Source organism: Hipposideros armiger, unplaced genomic scaffold (assembly GCF_001890085.2).
Source record: "Hipposideros armiger isolate ML-2016 unplaced genomic scaffold, ASM189008v1 scaffold_470, whole genome shotgun sequence".
NCBI lineage: Eukaryota > Metazoa > Chordata > Mammalia > Chiroptera > Hipposideridae > Hipposideros > Hipposideros armiger.
In genome coordinates this window covers 556057-571669 of record NW_017731820.1, presented here as the reverse complement: position 1 = coordinate 571669, position 15613 = coordinate 556057, and the positions used below count along the sequence as shown (strand labels likewise).

The window sequence follows — 15613 nt, the reverse complement described above, 5'->3', positions numbered from 1 at the left end:
TAGGTGGGATTAGGACTCATTTACAGAAGCACACAGGTAGGCGCGACAAGTAGGATAGAAAGATGGCCCCTGGGACCCCTGCTGCCTGGCGTACCCCCGAACCCCCACTCCTGGAATGTGGATGAGGGATCACCGTGGTGATCAGGTTACCCTGTCTGGTAAAGGTGAAGCCATCTGGCAGATGTAAGTAAGGTTCCTGATCAGCTGACTTGAGGCAATCAAACAGTAATCATTCTGGGTGGGCATGACCTCATCAGAAAGCCCTTGAAAGGTTGTCTAGAGGTCGGAGGTCCTCTCACTGCCATGCTGTGAGTGAGTCCTGGCTGGGGACCTGGGGGCAGCTTCTAGGAACTCGGACCAGCGAAAAGCCAGCAAGACAACGGAGCTGTCAGTCTTCAAACCGCAAGGAGCTGAACCCTGTCAGCTACTGAATGACGACAGAAGAGGGTTCCAAGCCTCTGATGAAAGCACAGCCTTGCGGGCCCCTTCATTCAGCCTGTGAGACCCTGGGCAGTCAAGAACCTAACCTGTGCCAGACTCCTGACCCGAGGACACTGGGAGGTAAGAAATAAGTGTTATGGAGAGCTGCAAAGGAAATGAAGACGACAGGGAGGAACCACTTCGCTCTATTGGGGGCAGTGGCGGGGAGGAGTGGGGAACGTAAGTCCATGACACCTTCCAACTGAACCCAAGGGCACCCGCCCCTCCCCAGTGACCCATTTTGCTGGCCCGCACTGCCACGCTGAGACTTCTGAGAAGCATCATAATAAATAAAATGACATTACTGAGTGCAAGTGCTTAGGGGCTTGAGTTACACACTCCCATAAATATTAGATTAAAAAGGCATGAACAGCTTTTACCATTACAGAGGATAATAGAATTTGATCAGCTAAATCCCAGGGCTTTATAAAGCACAAATTATGTAAACAAGCTTAATGGCTTTTTGATAAAACTACAAAACTCATGCTAGAAAGCAAGCAGGAGGTGTTCCTAGTTTGGATTTTAAACTTCACATGCTATACAGCAAAGATGCTTACTTAAATTTTTAAAAATTAAGTATGAATGCAAAGAGAGTTATAAAGAATGTGAATTAGACAATAGGATATTAAGAAAAACATTGTTTTTGATTTAGGGATAAGCAGTAAGTTTCCAAGGATAATGGCTGGATCTAGCTTCATTTACTATTTTATTAATCACTGGGCAGAAAGAACTATTATAAATGAAGCGTTAAATCAGCGGTTCTCAACCTATGGGTCGCGACCCCTTTGGAGGTCGAACGACCCTTTCACAGGGGTCGCCTAAGACCATCGGAAAACAAAAAGATATTTACATTACGATTCATCACAGTAGCAAAGTTACAGTTATAGAGTAGCAACGAAAATAATTGTATGGTTGGGGGTCACCACAACATGAGGAACTGTATTAAGGGGTCGTGGCATTAGGAAGGTTGAGAACCACTGCTTTAAATATAAACGTTCAAGGTTTCTAGGAGGAGATGATAGTAAATATCTTAAGGAAATAAGAAGCTGAAATGTTAGAAAAATATACAATTGAAAGAGGTAATTAGACATATAGGATAATACACATGCATTAAAAATATACCGGGGGTGCCAAAAAAAATGTATGCACATGACCTGTATTCATCTTTTGTTATCGGTATATATGGAGTATTACAATTTTAATACAGTTTTTTCCTTTCTTAAAATGTGTATACATTGTTTTGGCCCCCTCTGTATATGTATAATAATACCGAATATTCAGGGAGATGACAAAAATGGAGAAGGAAGGAGACAATGACAAAGGCCACATTTCATAATGTGCCCTGAGGTCTAAAAAAGGAAACCAGGCTCTGACTTGCATAGAATGATGAATTCTTCGACAAAGGATTCACTGAATATTTCCTCTGCTCAATGTCAAGTGCACAGCCCACAAAATGCTCTGTCATTCAGGGCACCCCCTAGACTCCCAGCAATACAGCTCTGAACCGTAGACAGTCAAAAGAATGGCATAGCAGAGGAGCTGCCTTATGAAAAAAATGAAGAGTGCCAATTTATGTCAAACTTGGCCACAGAATGAGTAAATCCAAGCTTCTTTGAGGCAAGAGGATTTCGTCTCTAAATTGTTTGGCTGTAAGTAGTGATATTTTTCTTTCATGTTCCATGGTAATAATAGAAATTTTTTTGTTTGTTTTATATGGAAGGCAGCATAGAGATCAACTCATTCCTATTCCTACACTTCGAGGAAAAGGAGACAAAGAGATGAATTGAGGTGTCGAAGGCCTGCGGGGGGTTTGGACAGTATCTGCCCACAGCACAGCTCTGCCAGGCTGAGTTCCAGGCTCTGCTGACAACAGAGAGTCCTGGGCTTTTCTAACCTGTCCCTGCTCCTCTGTGCCCCGTCTCATGGGGTCCTCCATGGCATTTCAACTCCTCTCTCACCAGCCAGTCTGGCCGACTCAATTTCCTAAAGCCCCGCCACACCCATCCTCCCCGTTCCTGAGGGCCACCGCCTGAGGTCTCAGTATCAACTCCTGGGCTTTCTAACTGGTCTGCCTGCTTTATGTCGCGTCTCCTTTGGAGAGTCCTACTCCCTGCTGCCTGAGCTGTGCTTTAAAATTGCAATATCATCAATTGCCTGCCGTCCCCTAAGGATCGAGTTTCAACTGCTTTTCATCCAATGCAAAACATTTTATAAGTGGATCTATTTTTCCTTCTCTCCGTTTTTAGGTCTCCTAAACACCCACTTGTTCTTGAAGGCTCAGCTCCTGGGCGGATTTGGCTGGTCCCTGAGTTTAGGTTTGCTGCCCGTTCCATGGGTCCCCAGAGTTGCTGAACAGGTCCTTTGGGAGGCGCATCACTTCTGGCCATGCCATGTCCTCTGCATCCCGCCTGCTGTGACTTGGCTAACTTCCGGTACCCTGCCTCACATAACAGATGTTTGCACTGACTCAGAGTCACTCTCCATCCCCCAAAATCTTTTTTATCATCCTTTAGGACCCAAGAAGTCACTTTGGCTTCCACACGGATGCCCTATTCTTCCCCCAAACGCTCTCAGACACCTTCCTCTACCTCCTCTCAATGCCATTCTCCTCCCCACTTCCAGACCATGTCGTCACCAGAAATCTGATCTCTGTTGAGTTCCTAAGAGCTCATTCCTGTTTCCGTTGTCCCCTAAGTGATGTCATCATCTCTCATCTCTTTATCTGCTAACAATTAGCACCTTTATATCGCTAACCCAAACATCCTTCTGGGGGCTAATCCAACTGCAAAATCTGCTTCCCAATTTAGGTGGCATATGGCGCCTCATGATCAACTGGGTCAAAACTGAATTCTTGAAATGCCTCTAAATCTGTTCCTCCCTGAATTTTCCACATCTCCCGGATGACACTGAGATCCACCTAGTTATTCAACCCAGATATTCAGGTCGGAGTCTTGATAACTGTCCTTAACCATGCGTCTCTAATCTGTCACCAATCCTGAGGCTACTACCTTCAAAACAGATCAAAACCCCATCTCTTTCTTGTCATTTAAACTGTTACCACCCTGGTCCAAGGAAGCATCGCCTCCTCCCTGGCCTGTTGCAGTAGCTTCAGAACTGGTCCCAGTGCCTTCCCACGGGGCACCCCACATGGTAGTTTCAATCGAGACTCCCAATGCCCAGCTTTAAAGCTGTCCATCAATTCCCACCCACCGCCCTGAAACATAATTGAAAAAATAAAACCCCAAACCTTTTGGCTTCACTGCCGTCCTCCCTGCCTCCACTGCTCTGGCCCCTGCCTCTCTCCCCACTTCATTTTAAGACCCTCTTTAGTCTCATTATGTTCCAGTGATTCGGGCTTCAGGTCCTTGCAAGGAAAGGGTCTCTGTCAAGCCTTAGGGTGTTAGTCAACAGGCTGCATCTCCCATCCTCGCCTGTCTGAGGGCCTTGCCTCTTTTCATACTTTATATTTTGGCTCAAACATGGCTTCCTTAGTGAGGTCTTTCCTAAATCCCCCATCCAAAATAAATTGCTCCTCACAATTCCATTATTTTTCTTTATAGAAGAATTACTGGTGTGGTTTCTTTTTAATGCTTGTTTTCACTGTTATTGTGAATACCGTGAGGGCCTTTACCAAACCCATTTATTCTCACATGGCACAGTTCCTGGCACACAGTGAATGTATAAACGAAAAAAGAAAACCTAGAAAAAGGACCCTAGAGGTACACTTGAATGCTCTATTCTCTTTAGTTTCTACCCAAATTTATATCAGGAATTAGCTGCAGTGAGGTCCCCTTTCTTAAAATTTTCACTAAGTCTATACAGTGGCAAACACTCCTGTATTAAGTGACTGATCACTGCCACAATACTGCTTCCTCCCCAGAGAGGACGGCTAGCTTCCATTTTTGAAACAGGTAATTTATTCAACAATGAGAAGCACCCAATCACGTTTGGGTCACTGAGAAGTGTGACAGCTCTATTCTTTCATTGAAATGCCATAAAATAAGGTGCGTGTACAATGTCTGGTGACACAGGATGACATAGCAAGACTTCATAGACTAGCTCATGCTGTCAGGTCTTCCGTTTCTTCAACATACATCCCGTAGGAAGGGAAGAGCCCGCGTCGAGCTGTGTGGTTCCATGCTCTGCTAATGACGCCAAGTTCACGTTCCTTCCAGATGAAGGAAGGGTTGATGGGTGGCAAAAGGCCACCTAGTGCCTGCTGGCCTTCATGAGTTCCTGACGCACTGATGTGCATAAGTGTCCCGAGTGACAGAAGAAACATATTCTCACGATAGGGAGCTGTCCTGTAGTCTCACTGCTTAGGCTGCACCTAGAGTATTGGGCTAAACTGGGGTCATACTCGTTACAGGAGGTACTGCTGAGGAGGAGATCCGTGTTTCTGAGTGAAGGCATCAATTTATAGAAGGTACACGCGCCTGAAAGTAAACCAGCCCTTCTTCACATAAAGGCTGTATTCATTACGGTTTTGTTGTGTTTTCTAATTCTCCTCTGCAACGCATATAGGGAAATAATTTCTTAATTGCCCAAACCCAGTTAGGCTGCCCTGATTTCCCTTGAGGTTAATAGTTTCCTTGAAACAAAAATCAAGATTCTTATAGATTAAACTGATTTCTCATAGACTATACTTTGCTTCAAGGAAGACGAAAACGGAAGTGAACAAGAACGCCCCTGAGAACAGCGACAAGCCCAACGATCAATGAGCTCCTCAATCTAGCTTTCTGGTAAGTAAATTCCTTCTCAGGGGCAGCCTTAGAGTTCTTGGCTTGGGAGGAGATTTTTGAGGTGACAGCTGCCATTTGCCATGTTCGCTATGCACTTTCCACCCTATACTCATGTCTTCATCATTCTCTCCCCTCTGTTCTGCACCCTGCCTGGTTTCCTGCTGCTGTCGGAAGCTCCCCACAGGGGTCTGCTTGCCTCTAGAGCCATTTAGGGCTCTCAGTTCTAGTTGCACAATCCTAGTCCCACTTCACACCTACGGAATCAATGTTTCCATGGGTGGAGCCAACCGGTTTGTAGAGAAAAGAAGACAACAACAATAACAACCAAAAACCCCAAAAAACCCCAAAAGACTCCATAAATGATTCTGAAGCTTATCCAGATTTAAGACCCTCTGGCCTCAAACATAATTGAATCTGAATCTTGTCTGAATGACATAAGCAAGTTTTTAACTCAATAATCCTTAAAAAAAATAATAATACCCTACTCCTGGTAACCTTCACTGAAAATTTACTAGGTGTCAGATAATATGCAAAGAACCCGATGCAGAATCTTATTTCCTTCATATAACAATGCTACAAGGAAGATATTATTATTAACCTATTTCATAGACAAACATATGGAGGCTTATTGAGTTTAATAAACTTAATGAGGTGCCCAAGATTATACATCTGGTGATTAACAGCGCCATATCCTGAGTGAAGGGTTTCTCAGGGGACCTGACACATGGCAAACAATCTGTGTGGTAGCCAACATCGGTGGCATCACGCCATCACTGTCCTTATCATCATATCCCTCAGCAGCTCACGGCAAATGCTGAGCCTCTCATGCAGCCACTCAACAGGGCCTGCCTCCCACACCCCTCCAGGGTTTTGGAGGGTACCGAGTGTCTGACGGCAAATGCGCCCTCAGAGAGCTGTACATCTTACAGAGCTGTGGGAGTTTGCAGGAGCCCACAGGCTCATCCCATAGTCCTGGAACTCAATAGGGAAGTGAGGAGAAGCTAGGCTCTCTTCCCAAGTGGGAAACCTCAGGCCAAGTTCATGAAAGCTGCAGGTAGGTTTTACTACTGCCGGAAGGGGATTGCAGCACCCAGAGGGGCCTCGTGCTATAACTATGAGGAAGCGGGCTCTGGGGTGTTCTATGAGCTTCCTCTAGCAGCGTGGACAACTGAGTGATGCTGTATTTCTCCCGTCTCGCCCACTCGTGGGGGCTGCTTCATGGGCCCTTTCTTTCTGTGGACTTCAACCTTGCGTTCACTTTCTGGGTTTTCCCCTACATGTTGATTGTTTTTCTTTTTTAAAGGCTAATTTTTCACTGTTGTAGTCAGAAGGTAGATTTTTCTAAAAAGTGCCATTTTGGAAGGTATAATTGCTTTCAAACTACATTTCACCATTCACCCTAATGATATTAAGCTTATTGATTGTTATGATAAAAATACAGCACAGAAGAAACAAACGCCAGTGGTACTACTTGTTTTCAACATTGAGAAGGGCAGTGTTCACCAGACATAAATACGGCACAGTTAGTTACCTGTCATGTTGCAGTAAACTTTCAGAGGTCCCAGCGGTCCGCTGCCATCAGGGTCTATCCAGTAGTAATTGGACGTCTGGCCTAGGTGTTTGTACGCTTCACAGGAAGGCTCATAGATAGCTGGAACAAAATAGCCTAGATGAGCACAGTGCAAAATAAATGACTCCCCAGGTAAATGCCCCAGTAACACATCAAATCTCAGCAAACTACTATCGAGGAGCGTGTCTTCTTGCTAGAATAAGCATTCTTTTTCTCTGCGTTTCAATTCATGATTTGGTTCTTACGCTATAAGCATTTCTGATGTATAACAAGCAAAGCGCAAGTTCCTGCGATGACTCTCTGGCTGGGAAAAAGTCTAAAACAATCAATACATTGTAAATAACTGTAATGTTTGTTGCATTGGGGCTCATGATCATTGAACAAATATTTAATCTATAGTTTATAGATACCATCTTCTTACTGTAAGGGATGTTATTTCAAAAAGGCCATGAATATTGGCTGCTCTGTTGGGCTACCAACTAAGAGACAAGAGGAAACGCTCTTTCTCTCTCTGTTTGTTTCTGTCCCTGTGTCTGACACATACACACATACACACACAAACACACACACACACACACACACACACACACACACACACACACACTTTTTTGCATAGATAGTATAAGTTTCACTCAAATAGCATGGAATTTCTAACCTTCCTTTATTCCGGGAAGAAGGAAAGACAATGTCCCTGCTTCACTTTGTGACAGGTGCTTTAACTATATCAAAGCTAGTTTGTGTAGAAAGCTGACATCAATGTAATTAAATTATAGGCTCTCTTTCATTGTTTTCCCCTTTGTTTCCATGCTCTTGACACATTTTCTTCTCACAGAGGCTGCACCTGTTTTCGGCGGTACAAAGTGGAACCCTAAAATACTGTGAAAGCTTTTTCAAACAGCTCCACACTGACACCTATGATGAATCTGAAAGAGCTCTTTACAAAGCCAAGAACTATTTTTCGTAAGAATCCCTCTGATATATAAGTAGTGGAGTCTTTTGGTACAGTGCACTTGAGGATACAAAATCAATGTACAAAAATCCATTGTGTTCCTAGATGCTAACGATAAAATTTCAGAAAAATAAATGAAAAATAAAAATCCCACAAAAACCCAATTCCTTTTGTAATTGCAACAAAAAGAACAAAATACAGTAAAACCTTGGATTGTGAGTAACGTGGTTTGCGAGTGTTCTGCAAGACGAGCAAACATTTCTAATACATTTTAACGTGGTAAACGAGCGATGTCTTGTAATACGAGTAGTTTGTTTTCGGAACGAATTATGCTCGCAAACCAAGGTATTACTGTACCTAGGAATAAACTTTAACAAAGGATGTGAATGACCTATACACTAAAAACTATAAGACATTATTAAAAGAAATTGAAGAAGACAGAAAGAAATGGAAAGATACCCTGTGTTCATGGATCAGAAGAAAGGGATTAGAAAGTACAAACCAGTAGCCACAATATTGCCATGGGGATATGAAAGACAGTTTGAGGAATATAATCAATAAAGTTGCAAAGATTTTGTAGGGTGTCAGATGGGCACTTGTCTTATTAGAAAGACCACTTCATCACTTCATGGAGGGTGTAGATGCCTGACCACTGCACTGTACACCTGAAGCTGAAGCTGAATAATGTTGAACTTCAACTATAATTTTATACACACACACACACACACACACACACACACACACACACACACATGGTCACAGGATTTGGAGTACAGCACAGGGAATAGAGTCAGTGGAATTGTAACAGCTAAAAAACGATGTCAGAGGGGTAGTAGATTGGGGGAGGGGGTTATCAATTTGTGAGGGGTGTAAATGTCTAACTATTACATTGTTTTATACATCTGAAAGTAATAAAAAAAAAAGAATCAACATAGTTAAAATGACCATATTACCCAAAGCAATATATAGATTTAATGCAATCTCCATCAAAATCCCAATGGCATTTTTTTAAAGAAATAGAACAAAAAAATCATCAGGTTGAATGGAACCACAAAAGACCCCGAATAGCCAAAGCAATCCTAAGAAAAAGGAACAAGACTGGAGGTATCACACTCCCTGACTTCAATTTATACTACAAAGCGACAATCAAAACAGCATGGTATTGGCAGAAAAAGAGACACACAGACCAATGGAAAAGGATTGAGAACTCAGAAATAAACCCATATATATATGGGTTTTTGACAAAGGAGCCAAAAACATACAATGGAGAAAAGAAAACCTCTTTACTAAATGGTGCTGGGGAAATTGGAAAGCCATGTGCAAAAGAATGAAACTAGACTGCTGTCACCATGTACCAAAATCAACTCAAAATGGACCAAAGACCTAAACATAAGACCTGTAACAATAAATTGCATAGAAGAATGCATAGGTGCTAAACTTATGGACCTTGGGTTCAGAGAGGATTTTATTAAGTTGACCTCAAAGGCAAGGGAAGTAAAAGCAAACATAAATGAATGGGACTATATCAAACTAGAAAGCTTTTGCACAGCGAGAGAAACCATCAACAAAACAAAGAGGCAACCAACCGAATGGGAGAAGATATTTGCGAACAACGCCTCCGATAAGGGGCTAATATTCAAAGTATATAAAGAACTCATACAACTCAACAATAACAAAAACCAAACAATCCAATTAAAAAATGGACAGAGGATCTGAACAGACCCTTCTCCCAAAAAGACAAAAAATGGCCAAACAGATATTTGAAAAAAAAATTCTCAACGTCGTCACTAGCTATTAGGGGAATGCAAATCATTTTCTTTAAACAATGAACGTTGTCTGTGTAACTTCGTGTTAGGCGCAGTGGAAAATGGCAAAGTACTACTGTATAGTTTTGTGTGGCTGCTGTAACAAATAAGCAACACTTAGTGAATTAAAACAGCACGAATTTATCATTATCTTAACAGTTCTAGAGGTCAGAAGCCTGGACTGGGTTCCACTGGGCTAAACTGAAAGGTGTAGGCAGTGCTGTACTCCTTTTGAAAATCCATTGTTTTTCCTTGCCTTTTCCAGCTCCCCGAGTCCACCTGCATCCCCTGGCTCCGTGTCCCATTTCTCCATCTTGAAAGGCAGCGGTGTCTGGTGGGGTCGTTCTCACACTCCAGCACTCTGATTCTCTGCTTTCGTTGTCACCTCTCTCTGTGGTAAGGGGCCTTTGGGTTACATTAGGTCCACCCAGATAACACAGAATCACATCATGTGAAGGCCCTCACCTTAACCATAAAGTCCCTGTGCCACAGAAGGGAGCACATCACAGCCTCCACGGTTTAGGAGCCTGTGAGCAGGCAGCTGGCAGGGGTGGGTGAGGCGTTATTCTGCCTATCACAGCTACATAAATATTGGGTTGTCGGGAAAGTCATGATGCATTTTTGCAATGAAAAACACAAACAATATGTCATGACTTTTCCGACAACCCAGTATACTAGGACTGACAGACGTTAAGAACAAATTTTGCTAAACATCTAATGTACTCCCAGTGTACATTAGGTTAACAAAAGAAGTACTAGACAGAAGCACAAAGTCACATGTTTGTACTGGACAATAAAGCTCTATACGGCCTTTGAGACTATGAGCATGGTAGAAGCACACGCTCTGTCTGCCTTCACAGCCCCACCTGAGGACAACGAGGGAGAAGAGCTGCCTCTGCTCAGTGCAGACATGGCATGGGGCCTCTGAGGGACTGCCGACGCACAGGCAGGGGAGAGCAGGGGGTTTAGGAGCAAAGATGTGTGACAGGCCCAAGGCATGCTGGGAAATGCAGCATCCATCCAGGAATGGACAGATTTCAGGCAGAGAGTGAAGAAGGTGCTACTCCCAAGGGGAGGGGAGGGTGGGGAACGGCAACACATTTAGGGAGCGGGTTTGGGTGACTTTTTAAATGGTAGTATTACAAGGAAAGGAACTAACGTTGTAACAATTATGGAGGGTGTCAGATGAGCACTAGATTTATTGGGGTGATAGCCAGCAACCATGAGACCTGTGGTAAGCCATCCGAGCCCTCAGACAACCTGTTAGCTGACTGCAGATGCGAGAGCAAGACTAATCAAGATCAGCTCCGACAAGTCCAGCTCTAGAGAACTGCACAGCTGAGCTGTAAAGTTACAAGAAATAATAAATGTTTGTGGCTTTACGGCCTGGAAATAAGCATACAATAACTTTATAGATTATTTGCTAATAAATGCTGTAACATCACACTTCGGTAGCAATAGTTTCCTGGTTTTTAATATTGGAGGTGACCACATACTTACTACAGACTTGCTGTAGGGATCAGGTGACAAGATGCTTCAAAGGGAGACAGTTTACTGGAGACTCTACCCTTGAATTAATAAAGACGCCTTTTCATGGCAACTGTGCCTGTACCAGAAAGAGCAAAATAGTAGTTCTCAGCTCTTGCAAAGGGCCTGGGGCCTCTCCGGGTGGAGGTACTGAAAATATGACGGCCTCTGGGACTCTCCTTATTCTGATCCCTCCTAATAACTAAGCAACCTTCTGACCTTAATCCATCTTTAAAAGACAAGTCTCTCCACTGGAAAGAGACCTTTCTCATTTGAAACTACGAAATTGACTTTCTGATCTCCATCAGGCCCTCATGCTCCTGGTGGGAGAAACTAGTTTTCTCAGAATCTCATTATTCCTGTTGAGGTAATGACTGAGGTATAGCCAGCCGATGGAAACTGAGAGAGGCAGCACTGACCTTGAGTCCATCCCCTGTGAAAGCTCCCTAATTCTAGGACTGTGCAATTATTTTTAATTAGCGCCATATAAGCTTGATCATAACTAAGTCCTCATTAACACTTAAACATTAACCTCATATGTTCCCTGTCTCTCTGGATAATTTTTTTTCAGGCTTGAATAAATGCCCTGGGTAAACTGCATCATTTCCCCTAGGAACTGTTATCTCATTGTTGGCACACAACAAGTGATGGTGGGAGACAGAGTGTGGGTTTACAAACAAATATTCTGCATGCTACTATTACGTTGTGATCTTTCCATGAGTGCAATGTCTATATGAGATGTTATTTATTATCATCCTCTAATGGGTTCTCTTGCCTGTTCTCAGGGAAAAAGGTGATTTAGAAGAAAACAAAGTTTTGCTTTCCTGTTGAAAAAAAAAATAACAGCTTGTAGTTCTTGTCCTTGAGAAGCTCTTCAAAATTTGTTTTGGAAATGAGAGTAAAATCTACATTAATTATTTCATTTCTGCTCTCACCCTTCCCCATTCCCAGCCCACTTTTGCCTTTTGTTTGACTCTTCAGTCAGTCTTTACATTGGCTCCACGGCTCGACTGTAAATTAGAATCCGCACTTTTGCAAAGCCAGCCACAAAACTACGACTCCTTGTCTCCATGCCATCATGGCTGCCATACTGTTTAATGATGTCAACATCCATTCTTGACTCTACAGAACAGCAAATTGCCCTGCATTTCATGACAAGCTCTACTTGTATTTTCTTCATGATTATTGTCAGGTTATAGAAGACTACAAGGAGGGGGGAAAATAAAAAAACCCTGTAAAACCAAATGGGCATACTACAAACACAGCCTTCCCCATTTTAGTAGGTCTCTACAATGGAGCTCAGTAGCCCAATTGATGACTTGCTCGGGTCTGACCGAGGTTGCCTATGTTGGCTTTTGCTCCATCTACTTAGTCCCTCATTCCTATCTGTGACCTTCTCACTCTCATTCTCACTGTGTTTCAATAACTGAAGAATCAGAACTTTGACTCAAGATGTGTTAGAGCCAACATTCCCCTCCTTCAATGTAACTCTGCACTAAACAGGTCTTTTTCCCTTTCCTACTGCAAATTAATTTATTAGTATCTACTAATGTGATACTAGATCTAGTGCTGTGCTTTGTACTAGAAACTGAAAAAAAAAAAAGAATGAATCACAGATCCAGGCTTTGCAGAGTTTGCTATCTAATACATGGGGCACACATATTGAGAGAGAAAATCATGAATACTTTTCTAAGTGTTATAAAAGAGATACAAACAGAGCACCAGGAGACTTTAGATAAGGGATTGGCTAAGTTGGCTTAGGAGAGTCTGGAAGGCTTCGTTTGTGAATTGGCTTCAAGCTGAGTTTTAAGGGATGAATAGGAGTTTGCCAGGAGGGGGAAGAGGAGGACTCCCCTTGTTGCTCCTTCCCAAGGCTGTGTGACTCTCTGCCAGTCCTTATATCATTTAAGATCATGTTCCTTCTCTCTTTTCCATTGGCTCCATCTTCTCTGTCTGTTAATCTGCACCGGTCTCCTCTATTTCGGGTGACGAGAGAGGAAAAGGGAATACGCATGCTGCCCTCTCGTCCTCTTTAACAATCCAATCTGGGGAGCTTTTTCACCACTTAACACCTTAACCTCCTCCAGCCAGGGAGTTACTGCTTCTGCCTCACTTTCAAGAAGGCCACTGATGTCTACCCTGGCTTCCACTAAGTCCTCATTCTCTGGGATTTTAGGAGATGTGGTCACTGTTGGCCTGCTCCTCACTGAAACTCGTCCTGGTCTCAGCGTCTGCGCCCTTCTGCTGTCTGCCGGCTCGCGCCTCTCTGGCCACTCCTCTCCTGGGTCCTCCTGGCCTGTAGGGGGACCTGTTTTCTGAGGGCTCATCCTCAGTTCTCTGTCTCTGCCGTAAGACTGGACTGGGGAGAAGGCTTATCTGCTTTGGGGGTGCTATTTACCTCTGAATAGTTTAAATGTCCCACTGAACAAATTCTTCTTTTAAAAAAGAGGAAAAAGATATCTATCTAGTTTAAATGATGAAGGGTGCGGTAGGTGGGAAAGCACTCTCAAATGATAAATGAGAGGGTAGATAATTAGACTGCTACAGTTTTGGGCTGCAGTCATGGTGCCATGGAACTGTCATTAGACATCGTGTCTGTGGTAAGGCCATTTTCAAAATTAAGATACCCGTGGGGAAAACACTTAAGAGTCATTTTTTTCACTCTTAGGGTTTCAAGGCACATAGGAACTTGAGTTACCAGAAATTCTGGAAAAGCTCTGTGAGATGGCGTAATGGTGTTTCTCGATCACAGGCGTGTCCATTATCTGGGCCCCAACTGTATTATCCCCGCTTTATTTTTCTATTACCCAACCAGTTGCTGATGATTTTATCTAAATCGCTAGTGATTAAGTGAGATGCCATCTATACAGCTAGCATCGTTCCATTTCTTTCCCCTTGGCAAACATGGAAAGGCCAAACTCATTGTAATCATTAAATGAAAGATGAGAAGGATAGAAAATACTCTTTTAAAAAGTTCTATGCATCCATGGTCAAATAGGAATATATCGAGTGTAACCAACGTGGTGAGTAATTCTTGCTCTGCTCACCTTCCCTTACTGTGCACAATTGAAAATTGGCCATATTGATTTCTTGCCCAATATACAGTGAGACCTCCTTTATCTGACATCATTTGGCAATGAGCTGTTCATAGAACTATAGAATTTTAGAGCTTGAAGAGACCTTGGCATCATCTAATCTCTCTCCCTCATTGTAAATAATCATCATAATTATAAGAACAACAGCTACTTGAGTTCTTAGGAGGCGTCATATCCTTCGCTGAGTGTACTGCATGTAATATGCCATGTTTTCATGGTAATCCCTGAGGTGTATATTCTTTCCATGTTACGAATAAGGAAACTGAGGCTCAGCGAGATCAAAATAATGGACGGCTATGTAGTTTGAAAGTGATGAAGCCAGGGCTGAATTTGAGCCCGTGGTCTCTGTTCTTAACAACTGTATCTTTCCAGCTCTGAGAGTATGTCATATGTCTTACCCAAAGACACTCACTCACTTAGTGCCAACTACTACATAGACCTTGGGTCTCCTATCTGTTTTCACATTCCCTCCACATCATACAAACCCTAACATAAATGAACTGTTTCCCTTCCTTTAAGCACTAAAGCTCATTTTATCTTAAACATTTTCAGTGAAAATCATTCTAAAAGTTACTGCACACTTTTCTGCTTCCTTAATCATACTGCATTAAATATAATTGCGATTTCTTGCTGACTCAGGTTTCATAATTACCCACATCAATCATTGGATTATGCTGTCACCACATGCTACCCTCACCAAGTGATCCCAAGATGCTTTGTTTCATTGACTTGTTGGTTTCCCTTTGTATAACCTATGAATCCTTACTGTGTTATTATTTGGGATATCATGCTACTGGTGTGCAAATTCTAATTGCACTTCTTGTCCACACAGAAATAAAATTACTCTTGATATGTTATGAGCTGGGAAGCAATACAGGCAGACGTGTTTATACTGGGTGTTTGGAGTCATCTTCCCTTAGGAGGTATTTTTGCTGTCAGAAGGATAAAGTGGAGGCAGCCAGTAGGGGAAGGGGAAGGGCTGCAAAAGCAGAGGAGGAGGACAAGGGAAGGCACAGAGGCCGGAGCGTGACGCTGGGGGCAGAGGTGGGGCGGGAGGTCCTGAAGGGCTTTCAGAGTGACCGGAGTCCAGAGTTCAAGGTGAGCAGGTAGGCGGAGCTGAGGCTAGAATCAATCGGGGCCAGTTCTTCAAAGCGCTGGTGCTATAACTTCAAGACATTGACTCGGCCTGAGAGGAATGAGTAATGGAAGGAGTTTAAACAGCAGGATGAGATGGTCAAGTTGTATTAGGAATTCCCTTTGGCTGTGCTATGAAGACTGGACATGAGCGTGCTAACAGTGGAATCAGGAAGACCTGTTATAAGGTCCTGTATGGTTTGGATATAGACTCTTCTCAGCTGAAGTGAGTATCCTCATGTCTGTAATGAGAAGGAAGGAATGGACAACCCCTAAGATCTCTTCCAGCTCCCAAATTCTGCAAGTCAGTG

At 43.1% G+C, this 15613-nt stretch overlaps 1 protein-coding gene across 1 annotated transcript in view; it reads right to left on the bottom strand.

Annotated features, from left to right (window-relative positions):
* Nucleotides 1-15613, bottom strand: part of CNTNAP2 (contactin associated protein 2) — a gene marked incomplete at its 5' end in the record, with an annotated part of 1134943 nt that overhangs the window by 563803 nt on the left and 555527 nt on the right. Inside the window, one exon of the mRNA XM_019666439.1 lies at nucleotides 6754-6873. Within this exon, the coding sequence (XP_019521984.1) occupies nucleotides 6754-6873 (120 nt within the window). The remainder of the gene's footprint in view (nucleotides 1-6753; nucleotides 6874-15613) is intronic.